Source organism: Jaculus jaculus, chromosome 4, assembly GCF_020740685.1.
Source record: "Jaculus jaculus isolate mJacJac1 chromosome 4, mJacJac1.mat.Y.cur, whole genome shotgun sequence".
Classification (NCBI taxonomy): Eukaryota; Metazoa; Chordata; class Mammalia; order Rodentia; family Dipodidae; genus Jaculus; species Jaculus jaculus.
This window is the reverse complement of record NC_059105.1, coordinates 153,414,412-153,435,965: the sequence shown is the minus strand read 5'-3', so window position 1 is coordinate 153,435,965 and position 21,554 is coordinate 153,414,412. Positions and strand designations below refer to the sequence as shown.

At 44.6% G+C, this 21,554-nt stretch overlaps 1 protein-coding gene across 1 annotated transcript in view; it reads left to right on the top strand.

Annotated features, from left to right (window-relative positions):
- Positions 1 to 5,055: 5,055 nt before the first annotated feature.
- The window catches only part of Dcbld2 (discoidin, CUB and LCCL domain containing 2), an 85,512-nt gene continuing 69,013 nt past the window's right edge, over positions 5,056 to 21,554 (top strand). Inside the window, exon 1 of the mRNA XM_045148236.1 lies at positions 5,056 to 5,260. Coding sequence (XP_045004171.1) covers positions 5,056 to 5,260 — 205 coding nt within the window. The remainder of the gene's footprint in view (positions 5,261 to 21,554) is intronic.

Here is a 21,554-nt window from a genome sequence, read left to right as displayed (position 1 = left end):
AAGCCCACCAATGATTCATTACATACCATCATCGTAAGGTTTCCAGAAAAGCTGCCATTCGAAGTGAACCTCTTCTGTTTTATTAATGCTCAACAGACATTTAATAGCAAAGACAGTGCCAAATGATTCTTACCATATCATGTCATTAAAGCCCAGATGTCTGACTGGCCAGAAGCAAGAGGCTGGCAACCTATAGGCTTTCTCTTCATTCGCATTTCCTGAGTTCATTTAAAAAAAGAAATTGTGGGGTGTGGCTTCTCTTTTTGTATTTATTTCCTCTATAGGTCAATTCCAATTTCTATACTGTTCCACTTATTAAAGAAGATAAAAGAATGAGAAAAAGAGAACAGGCAAACGGCAGAAGGAGGCCTGGTGATTAAAATTTAAGTTGAGCATCTATTTTTATTTTTAAAAATATTTTTTGTTCATTTTTATTTATTTATTTGAGAGTGACAGAGAGAGAGAAAGAGGCAGATAGAGAGGGAGAGAATGGGTGCTCCAGGGCCTCCAGCCAACGCAAACGAACTGTAGATGCGTGCGCCCCCTTGTGCATCTGGCTAACGTGGGTCCTCGGGAATCCAGCCTCAAACCTGGGTCCTTCGGCTTCACAGGCAAGAGCTTAACCGCTAAGCCATCTCTCCAGCCCTATTTTTATTTTTAAATGTTTCACAGAGTAAATAATAAAGAACAATAAGTACATTTTAATTCCTGGTATTTCATATTCAATTATCCCATGTAGCCTTTTCTGTAGCCTTAGCCTTCCCCAGAGCCTACACCCAAAGCATTACTTAATGTACCAGCCAATTAATGCAGTCATCTATGATTACTATGAGTCCTGGTCCATGTTCAGGAGCTCACGTGCAATGAAGGCCTTGCTCAGTTTAGGTTTGCTTTGTTGGTCTTAAACCCAAGGTAACCCTTACAGTCCCACCATTTTGAAATTCTGTAGGAGATATGTAGGACCTGAGCTTTTTATGTGGAACCTCCCAGGGCACCTTAATTTCTAGGGACCTCAGGCTGTTAAGATGGTGGTCTCCTTCAAGCCTGTGGGCTTTGGGTTGAGATTAGTCACCAGTTCTGTCTCATCCATATGCATCTGTGTCTTGTGAGTAAAATGATCTTAGGCAGCATTCATCCTGTTGCCTCAGCAGATATCAGCTGCCAAGGAAACCAAGTCCCAGAAGAAACAAAGATGACAAAGTTGGCTGGAGAGACACACAGAATGAGAGGGAATATAACCTACAACTCCACTCTGGCAGCTGTTGTTGGAAAAATGAAAGCCTGGATATGTTGCTGGTGTGTGTGAGATCCCATTAAATTGTTTTTATTATTTTAGAGAGGGGGGGATGGAGAAAGAGAAAGAGAGAGAGGGAGAGAGAGAGAGAGAGAGAGAGAGAGAGAGAGAGAATTGGCATGCCAGGGCCTCAGCCACTACAATTGAACTCCAGACACTTGCACCACCTAGTGGGCATGTGCAACCTTGCGCTTGCCTCACCTTTGTGCATCTGGCTAAGATGGGATATGGAGAGTCTAACATGTTTCCTTAGGCTTTGCAGGCAAGTGCCTTAACTGTTAAGCCCTGTCTCCAGACCCCATAAAAAAAATTTTTTTTTGATCATTTCAGAGCAACCTCCTAAAATCACTTTTATAAAATCAGTGGAGAGACAATGATCAGGGGAAATGCAGAGGCGGGGAGAGCAATAGCATCCCTCCTCCCCCACAATGGTCTTCTACCTGCATGCACATATAGGGACAGGGTGTTCTGTGTTGGGTCCCTAGCAGAAGTCCTATACCCTGTATTTCCAAAACAAAACTTAAGTAGCTGAAGCATATGCGTTGAGGACAGACAGGTGGCATCATTTTCCAGGTATTTTGATTTCATTGTTTTAAATGTAGCTATACTCCTCTTTCCCGCTTTGTTTCCTTTCCTTGCTCTCCAGAACCTCTTTACCACTTGATTCTCCACTTTAATAATTCTTTAAAAATACCAGATGGGGGCTGGAGAGATGGCTTAGCGGTTAAGCGCTTGTCTGTGAAGCCTAAGGACCCCAGTTCGAGGCTCGATTCCCCAGGACCCACGTTAGCCAGATGCACAAGGGGGCACATGCATCTGGAGTTTGTTTGCAGTGGCTAGAGGCCCTGTCGTGCCCATTCTCTCTCTCTCTCTCTCTCTGCCTGTCACTTTCAAATAAATAAATAAACATAAAACAAAAAATTATTAAAAAAATAAAAAATACCAGATGGGCTGAGCATGGTGGCGCACGCCTTTAATCCCAGCACTTGGGAGGCAGAGGTAGGAGGACTGCCCTGAGTTCAAGGCCACCCTGAGACTATATAGTGACTTCCAGGACAGCTTGAGCTAGAGTTAGACCCTACCTCACAAAACCAAAAAAAAAAAAAAGGGGGGGCTGGAGAGATGGCTTAGCGGTTAAGCGCTTGCCTGTGAAGCCTAAGGACCCCGGTTCGAGGCTCAGTTCCCCAGGTCCCACGTTAGCCAGATGCACAAGGGGGCGCACGCATCTGGAGTTCGTTTGCAGAGGCTGGAAGCCCTGGCGCGCCCATTCTCTCTCTCTCCCTCTATCTGTCTTTCTCTCTGTGTCTGTCGCTCTCAAATAAATAAATAAAAAATGAACAACAACAACAAAAAAAAGCTAAATGGAGACAAGAAAATTTAAGTGTTCCCTCTTGCTTTGTGGCTATTAACAATCAGTACAGAATTGTTTTCGGTGGGCTGTCTTCACAAGAGGTGGGCTAGCCATGTCCCAGGTTTTAACTTTTCTATGAAGGGTTCTGCAGCTGCCTCAGTTCACAGGTAAATTCTCTGCTTCAGAGTTGACAGAATGAGAGCCCGGGGGTCACAAACGCTTTGCTGTCTTATCTCTAACCTCAAGGCTATTACTCACTGGTCCCATAGAAAGGGGGTCCAACAATGAGATGAGTGGTTTCAGAGATTACTACTAGAAACCTTGGCTCCTGACTGACTGCCGCAAAAACATGTGAGCTTGGATTGTAAGTCACAGATGCCTTTAACGCACTCAAAGTACCAAATATAACCTCTTAGAACAGGGCATGCCCAGCCCATTGGAGTGTGGGCTTGTGACTGTTGCCAAGCGTTGCCACAGAGCATCACAACACGTACTGGTAGCTCTGTGAAAGAGTCAAATCAGCTAAACGGAACCCCACAAACTGGAGACCATCCCCAGAGTCACTTCATTTTCCACACAACCAGTTCCATCTTTCCTGATTCCCTGTATTTGTCATGGTACCATGTGGAGATTAAACTAATTGCCAAAAATCTAATCTGTACACAGACTAAGCCTGGGGACATTAAAAAAAAAAAAAAACACTATATTCCTTGGGTGGAGCTTCTTAAAGACAAAAAAAAAAAAAAAAAAAATCCCTCACAACTTCTCCAGCGATTTCCTGATAAACAACTCAGGATCTGAGCTGATACAAACACGTGATCTGTCTTATGCTCAAACTCCTCATAGCTCTGACTGCCTGAACCGGAATAAAAGCTGCGGGTACCGTCAGCTTGGGGAGCACCAGAACGCATCCCCTTGAGCCTTCATCAAATCATATTTTGCCTGATGTGTGTTCATTCCACGTTTGTCCAAACACAGCTGGACAGTGTACATAGTACCACCCTACTAGGGGCCCCCTTGTTTTAATAGTTTAAAAAAAAGAAGTTTCAGATGGCACCTCTCTTCTCTCCCTGTCCAGTCCTGTCCCACTGCTCACCGACTCTTGCACTTGCTCCTTTCTGACCTGCACGCGTCTCTCCCGCAAAATGGAATCGGCGGCAAATCCTTGGAGCTTGGGCACAATCTCTGCAGATACAGGGCAGGCGCTCAACAACTCTTAACAGTGCCTGGATGAGCGTTCCGAAGCTAGATTTTAAAAGCCTCAGTGAACATGAATCTTGTTTTATACTTCTCCCCGACGGCAACCGCCACCCCACCGAAAAGGGCATCGGGATAGGGAAAAGCACATTTAAAAAAAGAAAAAAAAAATCTCGAACTCCACATCTGTAATTGCTAACTCGGAGTTGCTGCAACAACTGGCTGGAGTTTTAATTTAGAAAAAGTGCACTCTGTGGTTTAACAACCGTCCCTAAGCCACCCAGCTCCCAGCTCCCAGCTGAATCCTTCCAGGATCCAGCTTTCCCACCCCTTCCAAGTGGCCTGATGCGCGGCGGGGGAGGAGCGATCAGCCGGCGGGGCCCGAGGAGCGCGGGGAAGAGGGGATGGGGAAGTCCCGGAAGTCATTGACCGGAGCCCGCGGCGGCCTCAGCGGGATCGCTCCGGGCTGTGGTCCCAACAATAACAGGCGCTCGGGTGGGGTGGGGCGGGGGGCCGCCGGGGGCCCGGGCCGGAGGGCGGGACCCGGATTGGGAGAGGCGGGTGGGACGCTTCCCAAGGCCGGAAGGCGATTGGAGGAGGCTGATGAGGGGCGGTGCCGCACCGGGGCGGGCGGGGGAGGGAGGGCGGGAGGGAGGGAGGAGCGAACGGGTCGACCGAGGAGAGAGCGTGCTGATTGGATGACGCGGAAGGAGCCGGACCCGAGCTGGCTGTGGATTGGCCGAGGCGGGGCCGAGGAGGCGTGGCCCGGCGCGCGCGAGAGGGAGCGCGAGGGAGCGGGGCGGCCCGGTGCCCGCCCGCCTGCCTGCCTGCCTGCCTGCCTGCCAGCCAGAGCCGCGGGCGAGCGCGGCGGGCCAGGAGCCGGGGTGCGGGCGAGGAGCGCGGCGTCCGCGCGCGCGTGTGCTCAGTTCCGCAGCGGCCGGCTGCCCGAGCGAGCGCCCCGCTTGCTCCCGGTTCTCCTGCCCAGCGCTCCAGCCCGGGGGTGGGGAGGGGTGGTCCTCGGGGCGGGGAGCGGCGGCCGGGGACGGAGGTGGAGGAGGAAGAGGAGGAGGAGGGGTCCCGGCGCGGGGCGAGGCGCGCGCCGCCGCTCGCTCTTCCCGCCGCTGCCAGCGTCCTCGCCCGGTACCGCGGGGCCCCGGGGCGCGCCAGGCTCCGCGGCGCCCCGCACTATGCAGGCGCCCTGCAGGCAGCCGCGATGGCGAGCTGGGCGGTGGTGAGAGCCGCGCGCAGCCCGCCCGGTGCCCGAGTCCGGGCCGCGGCCGCCCTCCCCCTCGCCTGCCCCGGTTCCCTCCCTTCCCGCTCCAACTCCTCCTCCTCCTCCTCCTCCTCCTCCATGCCTCTGTCCCTCCTGCTCCTCCTCATCCTGCTCCTGCTGCTCGAGGACGCCGGAGCCCAGCAAGGTGAGTGGATCGTGGCCGGGGGAGCCCCGCGAGGTGCCCTGGGTCTGGTGGTGAGCGGACCCAGCTGGAAGGTTGATTTTTGCAAAGGTGAGCTCTTGCCGCCAACTTCGCGCGGCTTCGCGTCTTTCAGTGCCATTCATTTCTCTGGAGGAGGAGAGGGACGTGAGAGCCCGCTTCTTGGAATCGGTCTCCTTCTGGAGCGGTGGACCGAGTAGGGGATCCAAACAGCATCTTAGGCCATTGAAAGACGGGGAGTGGGCACCGTCATCCTTTGTGAAGGGAAGTGAGGGGAATTTTCGAGCTAGCTTGCAGTGACCTCCCGAGTCTTGGATTTGGAACGTTCCCTACCATCCCTTACCTGGCTTGGGCGGCTTGTAGGTTGCCTTGGTCTGACCCATCGCAGTTTGCAGTGTTGCCGAGTGGAGCGTTCCACACCAAAAGGACAAGCCTTTCCAGAAATGATAAAACTTTTTTTTTCTTCTTTTCTACCTACAGCACTTAAACCTGTCTCAGAAGGGAGCAAAATTGTTGAATGATTATAATGGAAAGAGAGAGGATTTTTAGTGCTGCTTAAGGCGGCATATGATACTTGAGTTACTTTGGCATTCGATATTGTCTACGTTTTCTCATGGCTTTCCCCATTTTATTGCAGTGAGAAGGATAAGGGTTGTATTGGTACTTATTGCTGGGAATATATATTTTTTAATCTCCATGTTGAGTCCAGCTCCATGTTGCCCTCATCATGGTCATTATAGACTCAAGAGTAATGAGATGTCGTTGAGAACCTGCTGAAGCTGGCCTGTGACATGTAAGGAAAATCCGTGCTTGCTAAGCTAATATCTTTAAATGTGGGTGTCTTTATACCCAGTGACGTTAATATTTAGATGCTTAGGGTGCACGTTTCATCAGCACTTACTCTAAACTGGAGTGTAGAATTCTCTGTAGGAGTTTTACTGTCTTTCTAGTAAGGGGAAACAGACTTCGGGAAACCACTTACCGGAGTTTACTTGGAGAGAGTCTCGGGATGAAGTGCTTTATGGAAATCAATTTATTGAATCCTCGCCAGCTCGATGGGATTCATTACTCCATTTACCTCAGTAAGGAAATTGAGGGAAGATGAATATAATGTACCTTAGTACACAAAGGCGTACAACCACGGAAGCAGAAGCTGTCGCTGTTTTGCATATTCCCAGATGGGAAAGTGTGTGCGTCATGTTTAAAAGAAATTCCTGGAGTAGGGGCTGAGGGGATGGCTCAGCAGTTGCAAGGCACTTGCTTGCAAAGCCTGCTGTCCCAGGGCCAAGTCAAAGCAGATGTCAAAAGTGGCACAAGTATCTGGTGTCTTATTTGCAGCAGCAAGAGAACCTAGCAAACATTCACCAGCATGCGCGGGTGTGCGCACGTGCCACACACACGTGCACATAGATCAAATATTTTTAAAATCTTGTATAGAGTCAGTTATATGAGGTCATTGTCTTACTTTTGGAATTTCTTTTTGGAATTTCATACCTCAACTAATAAACCATGCTGCATTCGTTTTAGTGGCTTTATATAATTTTTTTAAAAATTATTATTTATTTAAGAGCGACAGACAGAGAGAGAGGTTGAGAGAGGGAAAGGATGGGCGCTCCAGGGCCTCCAGCCATTGCAAAGGAACTCCACATGCATGCGCCCTCCTGTGCTTCTGGCTAACGTGGGTTCTGGAGAGTCGAGACTCGAACCGGGGTCCTTAGGCTTCACAGGCAAGTGTTTAACCGCTAAGCCATCTCTCCAGCCCCCTTTATATAATTTTTAATCAGAGCATTTTAACAATTTTTTTCAGTCATTTTATATAAATACCAAAATAAAACCGGCATGAACAGGATGAACACTAGTAATTAAAATATATGATCTCGGGCTGGAGAGAGATGGCTTACTGGTTACGGTGCGTGCCCACGAAGCCAAAGGACCCAGGTTCGATTCTCCATGTTCCATGGAAGCCAGATGCACATGGTGTCTGGAGTTTGCTTGCAGTGGTTAGAGGCCCTGTTGTGCCCGTTCTCACTTTCTCTCTTCTCTCTGTCTTTCTTTCTCTCTCTCTCTCTCTGTCTCAAATAAATAAGTAAATAAATCTTTAAAAATATGTGATCTCCATTTCTTCAAAATTGATTGGGTAAATTTTGTTTAGTCACTTTACCTGTTTTCTGCATTATTCATATGGAAATATACTCCAATTTCATTGATAATGAAAATGAAATGATAGTATAAGTTTTGCAAAGGAAAATCATAATGTAAATAATAATTATTCTTGAGTTACTAACTTGGTAAATTAAGAATCAGTTAGGAAAACATATGAAAATTCAAAATTAGGGATTTAATTCCCTAGTTAAAATATTTATACTTCTTTCCCAAAGGGACCTCATTCAGTAAGCAGTGGAGTTTTTTTTTTAAGCCAATCTTACCAGCCTAACACATTACTTCAGAGTTTCGTGAGATTCCTTCATGTAACTGAAATGAAGTCTCGCCTAAGAATGGAAGCAGAGCTTTAAAATACATAGAATTTTAATAATGAGAATGTTAGTAACAAGGCGTCTTTAGAAAAAGACTGGAGGTAATAAAATGTTATCAGTTGTCCTTTGTCGTAGAATTACGAGTAATTTTCTTATATTTTTCCAGATTGTTTGCAATTTGCATCTATCTGGAATAAAAAAATAAACTGAAAAATATTTTGTGATGAATGGATTCCCACCCCCCTCCAGCCAGCCTAGATAGAAATGTATTTTTATCTGTTTATGTTGACCTGTGCTTCAGGCTGTTTTTCTTATTAATCTGTTTGACATTATTTTGACATAGTGGAATACGTTACCTTTATTCCAATTAATTCCATATATAGCTACTCAGCATATTTTCTGCTGACAGTCGATTTTCTTTCTAGTTGACTCAGAATAAAATTTATTATTAGCTTGAAAACTTGCTGAACTTTCACAGCAGAGATGTAAAGTTTTATTTAACTGTAAATTTTATTTATTTACATCTGTTTACTATATCAGTATTTTAGATGTAGCTTATGTGAATTCTAAATTTTATATTAATTTCATCTTCAAATTTTATTTCAAAACTTTTTCTGAAAAATGCATGTTTTAAAAATACTTAAATGGAACTTAACCTTATTGCACATTTATTGATGTCATACATTTATAGGAAGTTGATATTCTGCTAGGATTGAACTTCTATCTCTAGTTGACATTATGACTAGTTATTTGGGTCACTTCATCTCAGGAGCTCAGCTTCCTCATTGATAGTCATGTTGAACCTGTGAAGCAAATCAAGTGCATTGTTTTTATTTATTTATTTGAGTGAGAGAAGCAGATAGAGGGACAGTGGTCATGCCAGGACTTCGAGCACTGCAAAGGAACTCCCCATGTATGTGCTACTTTGTGCGTTTGGCTTATGTGGGTCCTGGGGAATCAATCTTGAGTCCTTTGGCTTTGCAGACAAGTGCCTTTACTGCTAAGCCATCTCTTCAGCCCTTGTTTTTATTTATTTATTTATTTATTATTTTCAAGTTCATTTTTAAAAAACTTTTTATTTTTATTTGTTTAAGAGTGAGTGACAGAGAGAGAGAGAAAGAGAATGGGCATGCTAGGGCTTCCAGCCACTGCAAATGAACTCCAGACGCATGCACCCCCTTGTGCATCTGGCTAATGTGGTTCCTAGGGAATCGAGCCTCGAACCAGGGTCCTTAGGCTTCACAGGCAAGTGCTTAACTGCTAAGCCATCTATCTCTCCAGCCCTTACGTTCATTTTTTAAAAGAATCATTCCCACTCTATAATTATAGTTGGAACCGCTACATGGAGATTTTTATGGTCTAGCAAGTATGCATTTATTGGCTTGTGATACTCGAAAGTACTTAATGAAAAATACTTGTTAATTTTCAGAAATAAAGAGCTTATTTTTGTGAAGAAACATTTGAAACTATTTCTAATATCTGTAAGATTAATTTAGAATTTTCCATGTCTTGCCGGGCACACACCTTTAATCCCAGCACTTGGGAGGCAGAAGTAGGAGGATCGCCATGAGTTTGAGGCCAGCCTGAGAATACAGTGAATTCCAGGTCAGCCTGGGCTAGAGTGAGACCCTACCTGGAAAAACAAAACAAAACAAAAAAAGTAAAAAATAATTTTCCATGTCTTTTCTTTGTCTGATAAAGGCAGGCATGTTGGTACGTGCCTGCAGTCAACACTTGAGAAGCTGAGGCAGGAAGATCAGAAATTCCTGTCAGCCTAGGTTACAGAGTAAGGCCCGCAAGATAACATGCCCCAAATTTAAGCATAGGGTGTTTTTTTATCTAGCTGTGTCCAGAGGCAAAAATCTAGTCATCCTTTTCTGCTATATTTCTGATACCTTGCACAGTATAAAAGTTAGAAACAAAGCACACATTCTGTATGTGCTAATGATCAGATTTCAGTCCCACAGTTTTGAAATTTATAAATGAAAAATTATAAAATTTCAGATTGATGTTTTTTGAGGTAGATTTTCCATGTGATAAGCAGAAAGAAAGCAAGAAAACATTTCCCTCTGGAGACAGTGATCATTCCGTTCCATTTGAACATAAGAACTCTATTTTTTTTTTTTTTTTTTTTTTTTGGTTTATTGAGGCAAGGTCTCACTCTAGCCCAGGCTGACTTGGAATTCATTATGGAGTCTCAGGGTGGCCTCGAACTCACGGCGATCCTACCTCTGCCTCCCGAGTGCTGAGATTAAAGGTGTGCACCACCACGCCCGGCAGAACTCTATTCTTAAAACGCAACAGAGTGAGGCCTGGTGGTGCACCCCTTTTAATCCTAGTACTTGGGAGGCAGAGGTAGGATCACCTGAGTTCAAGACCACCCTGTGACTCCACAGTGAATTCCAGATCAGCCTGGGCTAGAGTGAGACCCTACTTTGAAAAATAAACAAACAGGAAACAGAAAGGAGACTTCAGATGGAGAGTTTGGAATAAGTGAAAGAACCAGGGCTAGAATGCCAAAGGCAAGGGGATTATGCAGATTAATTTCTGAAAGGAAGCCGCCAGATCCTGTAGGCCGAGAAGAGGCCAGGCCAGGTTTACACATTGGTTATACATGGTTGACATTTAGAAGTATACTCAGCAAAATGACCCTGAGATGTGAAGCTCAGGTAGTCATGTTGGACATTAGTTAAGTACAGATAGCTCATTAGGTTCTGCTTCCACATCTTGATCGTTTGGAGGATGTGGGATAATCCCCAAGGTTGGAGGGTTTGTAAAAGCATTGTCCCACTGCCTGGCTGAGAGTGTTGATCTAGGAGGTGACTCAGATTGGCAGTCATTCTTGTGGAGCTCCTGGTGTGGAGGGTTCCTTTGTAGCAATGGCATGACTATGGCACATTGCAAATGTTCTTAAATAATTTACAAAAGACAATTATAATTGTGTAAAGCAAACGACTTAGATAATTCTCTACGGCTGGCTCCTACTTTACCAAGTTCCTTTCTATTCCATATTTGCACACCTCTATAATTTCAGCACAGATATAGCATATAATAAGATTAATGCTTTAAATTGTAAATTTTAATCACACATTACTTTGGAAATAATCATATTATTCAGAACTACTGTTTCAGTATTTCATTTTATTAAATTTGTTATTCAAGACAGTTTTTGAGAACATATTTCAGTTCAGAATACCAGTTTAGTAACACAGTGTCATAATTTTTAGATCATTATGTGGATTAAAGAAATAAGCATAACTTAAGGGGATAGAAAACACATATTCAAACATACTAGTAATTAATGAGTGTCAGTACAACAGCCATTAGAATGGGTGAAATAATGGTGATTTCTAAAAGCTATTAAAACTACATGTCAACCCACACACTGAAGGGTATAGAGTTGAAAGACTGCTTTTCTAAGGAGAATGGCCCAGAATTCCCTGCAGGCTTTTGTTAAGAGGAATGCATGCAACTTTTCAGTGGGCACTGTACTGCTTGAGGTTCAAGCCATCAGCATGGAGAGCTAGCCATTGTGAGCTCTCAGGAGAGTGTGCACATATTGTCAGTAATGCCTGGGGCATTTGGGGAAGATGAACTGTTACCATTTCCTTCAGAGCATCTACAGTCTGGTTGAGGAAATAATTATGTTCCGCTTGGAATATTAATATGTGAACAAATCCATATGATTATATATACACGTGCATGATAGCCAAGGGAGGATGTGCACCATAGATTTAAGAAAGTTGGGGCTCACATTCCTGGGAAACAGAAGTCTCATAGATAAATAGTTTTGGGTGGTAAAGCTTTGAAGAGTTGCTAGGTTTCTAGATTACAGTTTGCAGATACTCGAGGAGCAGAGCTCACAGGGCGAGGGCAGAGGCAGTCAGAAGAGCATGGGCATGTGAGAGCCTGCTCGGTCCTCCCCGAGCTCCATGCCTTTGGCCTCTGAGCAGTCAGCGGGCCACCCGTGGTTCCATGTAGTCAGATACCGCTTTCCATTGTGACTTCCACAGTGAGATTTGCAGCCCCTTTAATCACTTGTAAAATACAGTCCAAACGCTACATATGACACGTGTGGTTTTTCACTGCCTGGCCCTTCAATTCTATCCTAATCTCATACCAGCATCTCTTAGACTTGGTCATTCAAGTTCCAGGCTGAGCCACTTCGTATTCCATTAACAAATCATTTCATGTCATTGTATCATATTCCCTACACCTATCTCTTTATATGTGTAGTTTCCTGAGCTTGGAATGCCCTACTTCTCTTAATCACTCCCCAGTCCTCCAGGACCCTTCCTTGGGCACCCTCCCCTCTGAGGAGCTCTGTGAATATCCCTACGCACGCCCCTCCACATAGCACTTTCCACACTGCACCTGAAGTAGTTGCTCTTGTTACAAGAGAAACTGTTTATTTTCTTCTAATATTGACTGTGGCGTGTGCCATTTAAAATATTTGTCCTAAGTACCCTATTTCTGGCATGGATCTGTTGCCCTCAGCACTTGATTTGGTGCCAGACCCTGGGCTCCTGCCTGTGCTTCACGCAGATGGCCTTCGCCTCACCCCACACTTAGTTCGGGAGCTCGGCATTCCTCTCCTGTACCTTGCTGCCTGCCTGCTCTCGGCTCAGCCGTCCTCCCAGGCTGTCTTCCCTGCGCTGCGTTCCCCTGGCTTTGAGAGGAGTCCTGCCCGTCCCTATCAGAAGAGGTACCGGAACTCCTTTGCACTGTGTCTTTCAGCTGCTGATTTAAATCCCCACCTCTAGGATGATGAGGGTCTCCAGTTTAGGTTCTATTAGCTGCCCACAGCCTTTTTCTTTGCCAACTCAGCAGGGAAAAAAAAAAAAGAAAGAAAAATAGGATACATTTCAGTCATACTTCACACATTGTATAAACCTTTACTGGCTACACAACACAGATTGGAACTCAACATAGCACATCCTAAAAACAGAGTAGAAATCATTATTTCACAATGTTTGTGTGTTAGTGGATCTCAATTAGTGCAGTCTGGGTGTGTCCTGAGGCAAAACCTCTATACTTTCAGGAAGCATTTAGGTAGCTTCATCTAATGTCAGAAAAACAATAAGAAATGAAGGCTGAAGAGATGGCTTAGAGGTTAAGGTGCTTGCCTGTGAAGCCTAAGTACCCAGATTTTATTCCCCATTACCCACCTCAGCCAGATGCACAAGGTGGCGCACGCGTCTGGAATTCCTTTGCAGTGGCTGGAGGCCCTGGCACGCCCATTTTCTCTCTCTAGCTGCCTCTCTTTCTCTCAAATAAATAAATAAAAGATTTTTTAGAAAAGGAAAGGGAAGCTGGAAAAGCCAGTGAGGCCATTTTGTGGAGGCCTTTCCGTCGAGGGGCTCAGTGAAGAGTGAAGTGAGAGATGAGGTGTGACCGCAGGGCCACTCTGTCGCTGGGTTTTCTGTCTGTCCCAGCTCGGGCACCAGGTCTGTCGTCACCGCAGTGTTCTTACGCTGGCACGTGACAGATCCCAGGCCTGGGCTGATGCCAGTCTCCGCTGTGTGCTTCCTTTGGTTCAGGGCACTAAGGCTCAGCGGCAGCATTTTGACCATCTTCCTTTGGAGAGCTAATTTCCTTCGCTGCCCCTCCTCTTTGAAAAATGTAGCTCCCCCTCCTCCTCCTCCTGAGGCCTATCCGCGCCCACCTTGTCCCATGCTGCCAGAGCAGACACTGGAAGCTTGCCTTGTCTACTTACATGTGGACCGTCCAAGTAGCTCATATCTGCTTTTGCTCATGACAAACTTTCTGACAAGTAGTTTGCCAGTCTGTGCTGGGCATTTTCCTAGTCTCTGGCACACTGTTCTCTGTGGATGATTAATTTGTTTAACCCGTTGCTGCCTTGCGTCTTCCCTACTGACGCTGCCACGTCCACAGTCAGGTTTTTGTTTTGGATTTTGTGTAGTCTGAAAACTTGGGAGCTTTATCCATTTTCTTAGAGCTTGAGGGGGGTTTAGAGTGAGGTGTATCTGCATTTAAGTTGTAAGATCCACTTAGTGTTTTTTAAGTATATAACTCGGCTTTCTCCATGTGATATGCTGAGAGTTGGGATTAAGATGACTCATCCCTAGCCAGTAAATTTTTTATTCAGTGAATGAATCAATATGTGAAATAAAAATTATATATTACTTGTTGCTACTCTAGAGTTACAATTTCCCATTTCAAAGGTGTGAGGCTTCAGCTTCATTTTTCCATTCTGTATACATTACCCCCACCCCAAACGCTATTCAGGGAAGTTCTGCCCTAGCCCAGTGGGAGAAGTCTTTTATGCAAGTAGAAAACCAGCACAGAGAGTACTGGCCACAGACCACCCAAACCACAAGACAGCCCTTGCTCCCTCCTTCCTGACTTTGTAACTTTTGATGGATACAACTGTCTTTGTAACTTTTGGATGATACAGCTATCTGTGACTTCCCCTCGGTGAGCTCTGGTCCATGGTTTTTCTTGTTCTCCTCGCTTTCCCGCGTCCTTGCACGTGCGCCAGGCACAGCCAGGGCGGAGGCAGCATCCCGGTTAGACGGTCCAGGTTAAAACCTGCCTAAGAGAGGGAAAGGTGTCGGAGGGTGCTCAGCTGAGGGAGGCGAGCTGGACCTCCCTGGACCGAGGGGCGCAAGCCTGCAGCCGGGCAGAAACCCAGAAACCGAGCTCAGCTTGCTTCTCTCCCGCTTCAGCCCAGCTTCCTCTGCACGGCTGCTGGAAGTCCCCAAGGCATGGAACTCGAACATAGGGAAACTCTGGGATTTTCCTTATTGTACAAATTACAGAAATTGGAAAGCTGAGCGAGCAGGCCTGCCGTGTGAGTCAGTACCTTCCCATGGAGCAGTCAGCTAACCAAGGAGCATGAGGTCATGCAAAACGTGTCAACTTCCGGCAGCCTGCAGAAGGACCAGGCAGGAAGTTCATAGACGCGGCATTCTCCAGGGCGGGAAGGGGAGGAATACTGGATTTCTAGAGTGTACCATGCTTTTTAAAAATTGGTGTGTGTTTGTTATTTTGGAGCACGTGTTGTATGCATGTGTGTGTGTGGTGTGCTTGCATGGGTGTACACATATACACACCGTGTATGTGTGGGCACATGTGTGTTTGAGTGTGGAGGCCAGAGGTTGACAGCTGGTGTCTTCCTTAGTTGCTGCTCTCCACAAGGGCCCTCACTGGACTTAGATGGCACCAGTTCAGCCAGTCTGGCTAGCCAGTGAGTCCCAAGGGTGCTGCGATTATAGGCGCGCACTAATGCATGTTTACCTGGGTGCTGGGACTCCACGCTGTCTGTCTCCCCAGCCCCTGCACTGGTTTTTAAATTCCAAATTAATTAATTTTGAGGTAGGTTCTTGTTCTAGCCCAGGCTGTCCTAGAGTTTACTATATACAGTGAGGCTGGCCTTGAACTCATAGCGATCCTCCTGCCTCTGCCTCCCGAGTGCTGAGATTAAAGGTATGCACCACCACACCCAGTTCCTTCTTGTACTATTTTAAATAAAAGGTTTTTTAATTTTTTATTTATTTTTATTTTTATTTTTATTTTTATTTTCTTTTCGAGGTAGGGTCTCACTCTGGTCCAGGCTGACCTGGAATTAGTCTCAGGGTGGCCTTGAACTCACAGCAATCCTCCTACCTCTGCCTCCCGAGTGCTGGGATTAAAGGCGTGAGCCACCACACCCGGCTAGGTTTTTTTTTTTTTAAATATTGTTGGTGCATGTGCATGTGTGAAGTGTGTGTGGTGTGGTATGTGGTGTATTATGTATGTATCATGTGTGTAGCTGATCCTCCATGCACACCTGTGCCTGTAGAGGCTGGAGGAGAGCAGGTAGCCTTCTCCTTTTGCTCATGCACACTTCCATGAGATGGGGTTTCTCTGTCTGTCTGAGCCCTGGCCAATCTGCTCGCCAACCTGTGTGGACTAGGGTCATAGGAACGTGTGGCCATTCCCAGGTTTTTGTGTGTATTGGGAGAGGGTCCAACTTGGCAGTGGTCTCCAGCCTGAGCTTGGGCAACAAGTGCTCTTAACCACGGGAGCCAACCCCTAGCTCTTTCTTGGTGAAAGTTTTTATTTGTTTTTGAGACAGAGTCTTACCACATCGTCCTGGTTTGCCTGGTAGATCTCGGTAGCCTGGGCTAGCCTTGAACTCAATTCTTGTACCTCAGCTTCCTGAGTGCCGGAATGGCAGATAAGTGCCACCACCCCTAAGTTCTTCCCAAACCCCTGCAGCCTGCTAGGGAGACAGGTAGCGTTGCTCCCACATGCAGGTGATCTCGTACAGGATTATGGACATTTTTTAAACTGAGTATCTGGGGAAAGTGTCTGGATTCAGTTGCGCGTGGTAAGTACCTTGTGCGTCTTGGTTCCGTGCATGGCTAGACACGTGAGCGGAGCACATTGCCTTCCAGAGGATACAGTTTCCTGTGGCAAACTGGTGTAAGTATGCATAGTTAGGCAGATGTAATACATTATAGAGATTTACTAACAGAGAAAGGACTTGCTATAGAACTCATCCTCCCTGGAAGTACCTGCTGTGCCCGTCCTGACATTCTGCAAACTGTAAGGACAGGACTGTTGTAAGGACTGTTGTTTCCACTGTGCCATCTGGATCCACTCCAGAGCCCGGGCACGGGAGCTCTGCACTGGGTGCCTGGGACATACTGAAGCTGGGACGCAGAGCACAAGCTTGAGAACTGGCAGACAGATGGGGACGTGGGGCCGTTTCTGAGTGAAGGAATTGCTCAATTGGGATAGAGGTGGTTTGCGAAAATCATTTTTTATGACGTTCGGTAGTGACTGTGTTCTATTACGATGAGACTAGCACCCACAAACGTGTATTAGGTGCGTTAGTATGACTTAGACTCCTGAGACCAGGTGCTTTCATATAATACCTTAATTCTCACCACACAAAGTCTGTATTGTTAGCACGCCCATTTTACAGATGACCAAACTGAAGCTTCAGCAGCAATTAGTAAATACCTTGTCAAGGTCCTCATCTGTGGTAGGCAGGGCATGGCCATATGATTCCAAATTGCCTAACCCTGTTGTCCTAGATGAAGTCTGTACTTCAGGGTGGGGGGTTCTTTTACCTCACCTAATTCAGTTTTGTAAATTGATACAGGGAGAGATGCACAGAGTTCAAAAAACAGATGAAATTGTTTCTTTTCCTATAAAAGTTGCCATTTGACTCTATTTGCATTCTGTTCCTACCCCAGGTTCAGTATTGAAAAGTAAATAAGGGAGCTGTCAAACCATTTAAAACAGGGAACGGATTGCGCACACGTGAAAGAAGCCAGGCAGAAAAGACTCTGTGCTGTGATTCCGAGTGTGTGGTGCTCTGGAAAAGGGAAACCACGTAAAGAGTGAGGGAGGAAGGAGTGTGTGGGTAAAACACGTGGTTTTCCGGGCACTATTCTCTGAATAATCCCATAAGTCTCATCATTTTATACTTACCTAAACCCATACAATGTACACCATCAAAAATGAACTCTAGGGCTGGAGAGATGGCTTAGCAGTTAAGCGCTTGCCTGTGAAGCCTCAGGACCCCGGTTCGAGGCTCGGTTCCCCAGGACCCACGTTAGCCAGATGCACAAGGGGGCGCACGCGTCTGGAGTTCGTTTGTAGTGGCTGGAGGCCCTGGCATGCCCAATCTTTCTCTTTTTCTCTCTCTGTGCCTCTTTCTCTGTCTGTTGCTCTCAAGTAAATTAAAAAAAAAAAAAAGAATGAACTCAAAGATAGGGGCTTTGGGAGGTGATGTGTAAATTTAGATTAGTCGGTTGTAGCACATGTACGGCTTTGGTGGGTGACCCTAATAATGGAGTGATTGTGCCTGTGGGGAGTCAGATTATATGACACATCTCTACCTTCCACTCAGTTTTTCTGAGATCCTGAAACTACTCTTGAAAATTAAGACTATTTTAAAATGTAAGATTTATGTATATCTTATTACACACATAAATATCTAGGGTTGGATGAAGATATACCCTGTGAACACATTTTTATTATATATACCCTGTGAATACATACCCAGTGAATATACCCAGTGAATCAAAAGAATACTAAAGGAGCAATATTAATTTTAGACAAAGTCAGGCTGGAGAGATGGCTTAGTTAGTTAAAGGTGTTTGCTTGTGAAGCATGAAGACCCAGGTTTGATTCCACAGTACCCAAGTAATCAACATGCACGTGGTGGTACATGTGTCTGGAGTTTGGTTACAGAGGCTGAGGGCCCTGGTGCACCCATTCTCTCTCTCCATCTGCCTTTTTCTCTCTCAAATAAATAAATAAAATATTTGTAATTTTAGACAACATTGACTTCAGAACAAGGAACATTACCACCAGGTACAAAGGGAATTTTAAGTGAAATTAAAGTACTGCATCTAGCTATCTGTTTGCAGTTTGTAGTTATACAGCTGAAGAAAACTCAGTTTCAGGACGAATACAGGCTTTGCAGGCTAAGAATTCAGTGCTAAATAATGCATCAAACATCTTACTGAAGCCAAAGGAAACTGGATGCAGGTGTTAAGAATTACATGTTATGTGAACTGTCTGCTAGTTAAATACTGAAATTTTTTATTTTTATTATCTCCCAGATGAATGATAAGGCATAGCAGAAATGACACTTATTTAGAGGAAGTATAGTGAGACTTAATGTCACGGCTAGGACCAAAGTCCTTGAAGCTTTCTGGGAAAGTATAAATCTTTTTGTAAATAGCTTACTGTAATGAAAGTTCCATTTTGCCACATTTGTGCAAGTATTCTGTATTTGTATTTGCTAAGGGAAGCATTTTTTTGAAGTCACACAGAGCTCCTATTATTAATATTTAATTCCATATTAACTGTTCATTTAACTTTTTGTTGACAGTTTTCGTACACACACACAGTATATCATGATCATAGTCCCCTCCCACCACCTGACTTTTTCTTCCTTCTGAATACCACCCCCCCTGAAATCCTTTCGTCTTTCCAATAGATTTCTTGTCCATTTTGACGTCATCACTTTTCCCTGTGTCTGAGTGAGGGGTCAGGAGTGTCACATGTAACCAGCAATCGGGAGGACATTCTTATCTAAGAGACACACTTGGTTTGGAGTTTAACTAGCAATAAATAAGCTTGCATTCATAGTTGCATTATTTCATTGTCGTTTAAATATGTTCAGTGTGCTCTCTTGTTTTCTCTAGGGATAAGTAGTAAAAGAAGGAAAAGCCATTCAGTTCTTTTCCTGGAACAGCATCAACATTTGTATCTGGCTTAACACATCTGACCTTGCACTCTTCTGAGGAAGTAAACACATGCTCCATGAGTAATCCCTGGATATGTCTGCAGCCTGACGAAGGAGCAGCATGCCAGTGCCCCCTCCCAGTCACCTCCCGGGCTTCCACCCTTCAGTCAGTTCTAGTGCCATGGAGACGGTCCTGGAAGGAGAAGGATGAGGGGCTGGCAGAGATGGAGGAGTTGGTTAGGGGCTGAGGATTAGAGAGAGGCGTTCACCTTTGTGCCACACCCCCTCCTGTGATAGTAATCCTTTTTGCCAGTTCTGTCTTGTCCATGAGTGATATTAAGTGGTATATCCTGGGCATAGGTAGGTCCTTGGTCTTCTCAGTGTACAATGTTGATGAGAAAATGAGGGGACAAATTCTCCTGATCCTATTGGACCATTTTCCCCTTTGATGTTAAAAAGCTCATGAGCCAGGACTAAACATCATTTGAGATCTGAAGATTAATAAAAAGGCTCATTTCCTGTTGTAACTTAAAGAAAAACAAGGCATTCCGTTTATGTGTTTCAAAATTGGAATGCGGAAAACTCGAAACTCTTCGGCATAACTGCTGATCTTTGGGGGAAAGCTCTTCCCCGGGGTGCACCTTTAGTGACCTGAACAGCATTACTCTTTGGCCAAATGAAACCCAGCCAAGGAGTATAGAAAATCTTCAGACAGAGCTCCTAGCCGTGGCCTTGAGTCAGCACTGAAACCTCAGCCATGCTCCCATCTAGGGAGGCTCTTCATTCTGAGGACTGCCCTGTTCACTTGAGTCCGCATGAGCTATGTAAGCAGCATTCTTTGGAACAGAAAACATGTTCATTGCATAGGCTGGTTCCTGGTGCATTTTACCTGCTGGTGAGAGGAGGGAACTCAGCTCCCCCACATGTTTTCCAGCATACTTGGCAAATGACCTGTGCACCGGATGTCCATGCCCTCCTTCCTCCTCCTCGGGATTCTGCAAGAAAGACAGATCGGTTTTAATTGCTTTCTTCATCCGTGTGTATGTAAAAGCCCTGTTTTCATCAGTTATTATTTACTTCTTAAATAATGCTTTATGCAGAAAAAGCATGTTATAATTGAGAATTACATAGACATAAAGACATTTAAAATTACTCCAAACACTGCTTGTACTCTTTGTGTAAAGTTCATTTAAAAATAACTTCAGGTTGGATAGTTGTCTATAGGGAATACATTGAGACAGTCTGCCATTAATTATGAAGTCATGCATTCAGCTGTTAATAGATAATTCTTGACTTTCTGAACTGTCAACACTTCTAATCACTTGAAAAGTCACATTAGCCTTTTATTTTAAAAAGTGATATTTTGATTTATTTAATTATCCAGTGGTTGCTTCTTTAATATTGAAATAACTCCCGGAATTCTTTTTTTCTTCTGAATAGTAAGAGAACATTTCAGATTAGTTGCAACTAGTTGAACATTTCAGACTGGAAACAATTTTAGGATAATTGATTGTTTTCTTTCTAAAGAAAAATGTTGATTAATATTCAAAAGTATTTATGTTTCAATCATTTATTTTCACAGTGGAGGTTTTGACATCTCCTTGTTTTTAATTCAGAAAATATCTAGCAGAGATACTCAAGTTATCTCTCTAGGGTATTTCAAAAATTATATAACATCCTCAGTTTTGTATTTGCAAAACATCATGGATTGTGCTGCACAAAAACACACTTACTGAATTCTATTTTGTTATATTGTTAAGCTACTATGCCTAGCTCTTGTTTGTGAATAAAAGTAGGTACAGAAAACAGCTACAGTTAATATTGACTAAAAGCTGAGATTTTATTCATTTATTTATTTTAAGTTAGGGTCTCACTCTAGCCTAGGCTGACCTGGAATTCATTATGCAGTCTCAGGGTGACCTTCAACTCAGGCCATCCTTTCTCTGTCTCCTGAGTGGTGGGGCTAAAGGCGTGTGTATTACCACACCAGGCTTAAAAGCTAAACTTTATATAAGAAGTGTTTGTATAGAAAGCAATATTTGTAGTATAGACATGCAGAAGTAGACCAAGGTGCAATAGTAACATGGATTTGAGAATAAAACTTCCTTATCAGAGAGGCCTGGTTTATAAGTTTCACTTTAAGCTTCCTTATTCATCAACTAATAACCCCTTCTTTAGCATCCAGTACATTTAGATACTGTTAGGCTTTTAACTGTTCTGGAAAGTAAGGTTAGTACCACAGTGGTTTTTCAACTAATAAGTTAAGATAATGGAAATTCTGTTGCAGCCATCTATGTCTGCAATGAGGTTAAAACAGTTTTAATGTAGTTTTTCTTGTGTATGTAAGTATTGTACTATTTCCAAAAATGATTATGAATAACTTTCTTACAGAAAAAAATACTATTATTTTGTTATTTAAGAGAGCTAGAGAGAATGGGCACACCAGGGCCTCTAGCCACTGAAAATACTCCATTTGCATGCACCACCTTGTACATTTGGCTTACATGGGTTCTGGGAATCGAACCTGGGTCCTTAGGCTTCACAGGCAAGCACCTTGACTATTAAGCCATTTCTCCAGCCCCATGCTATT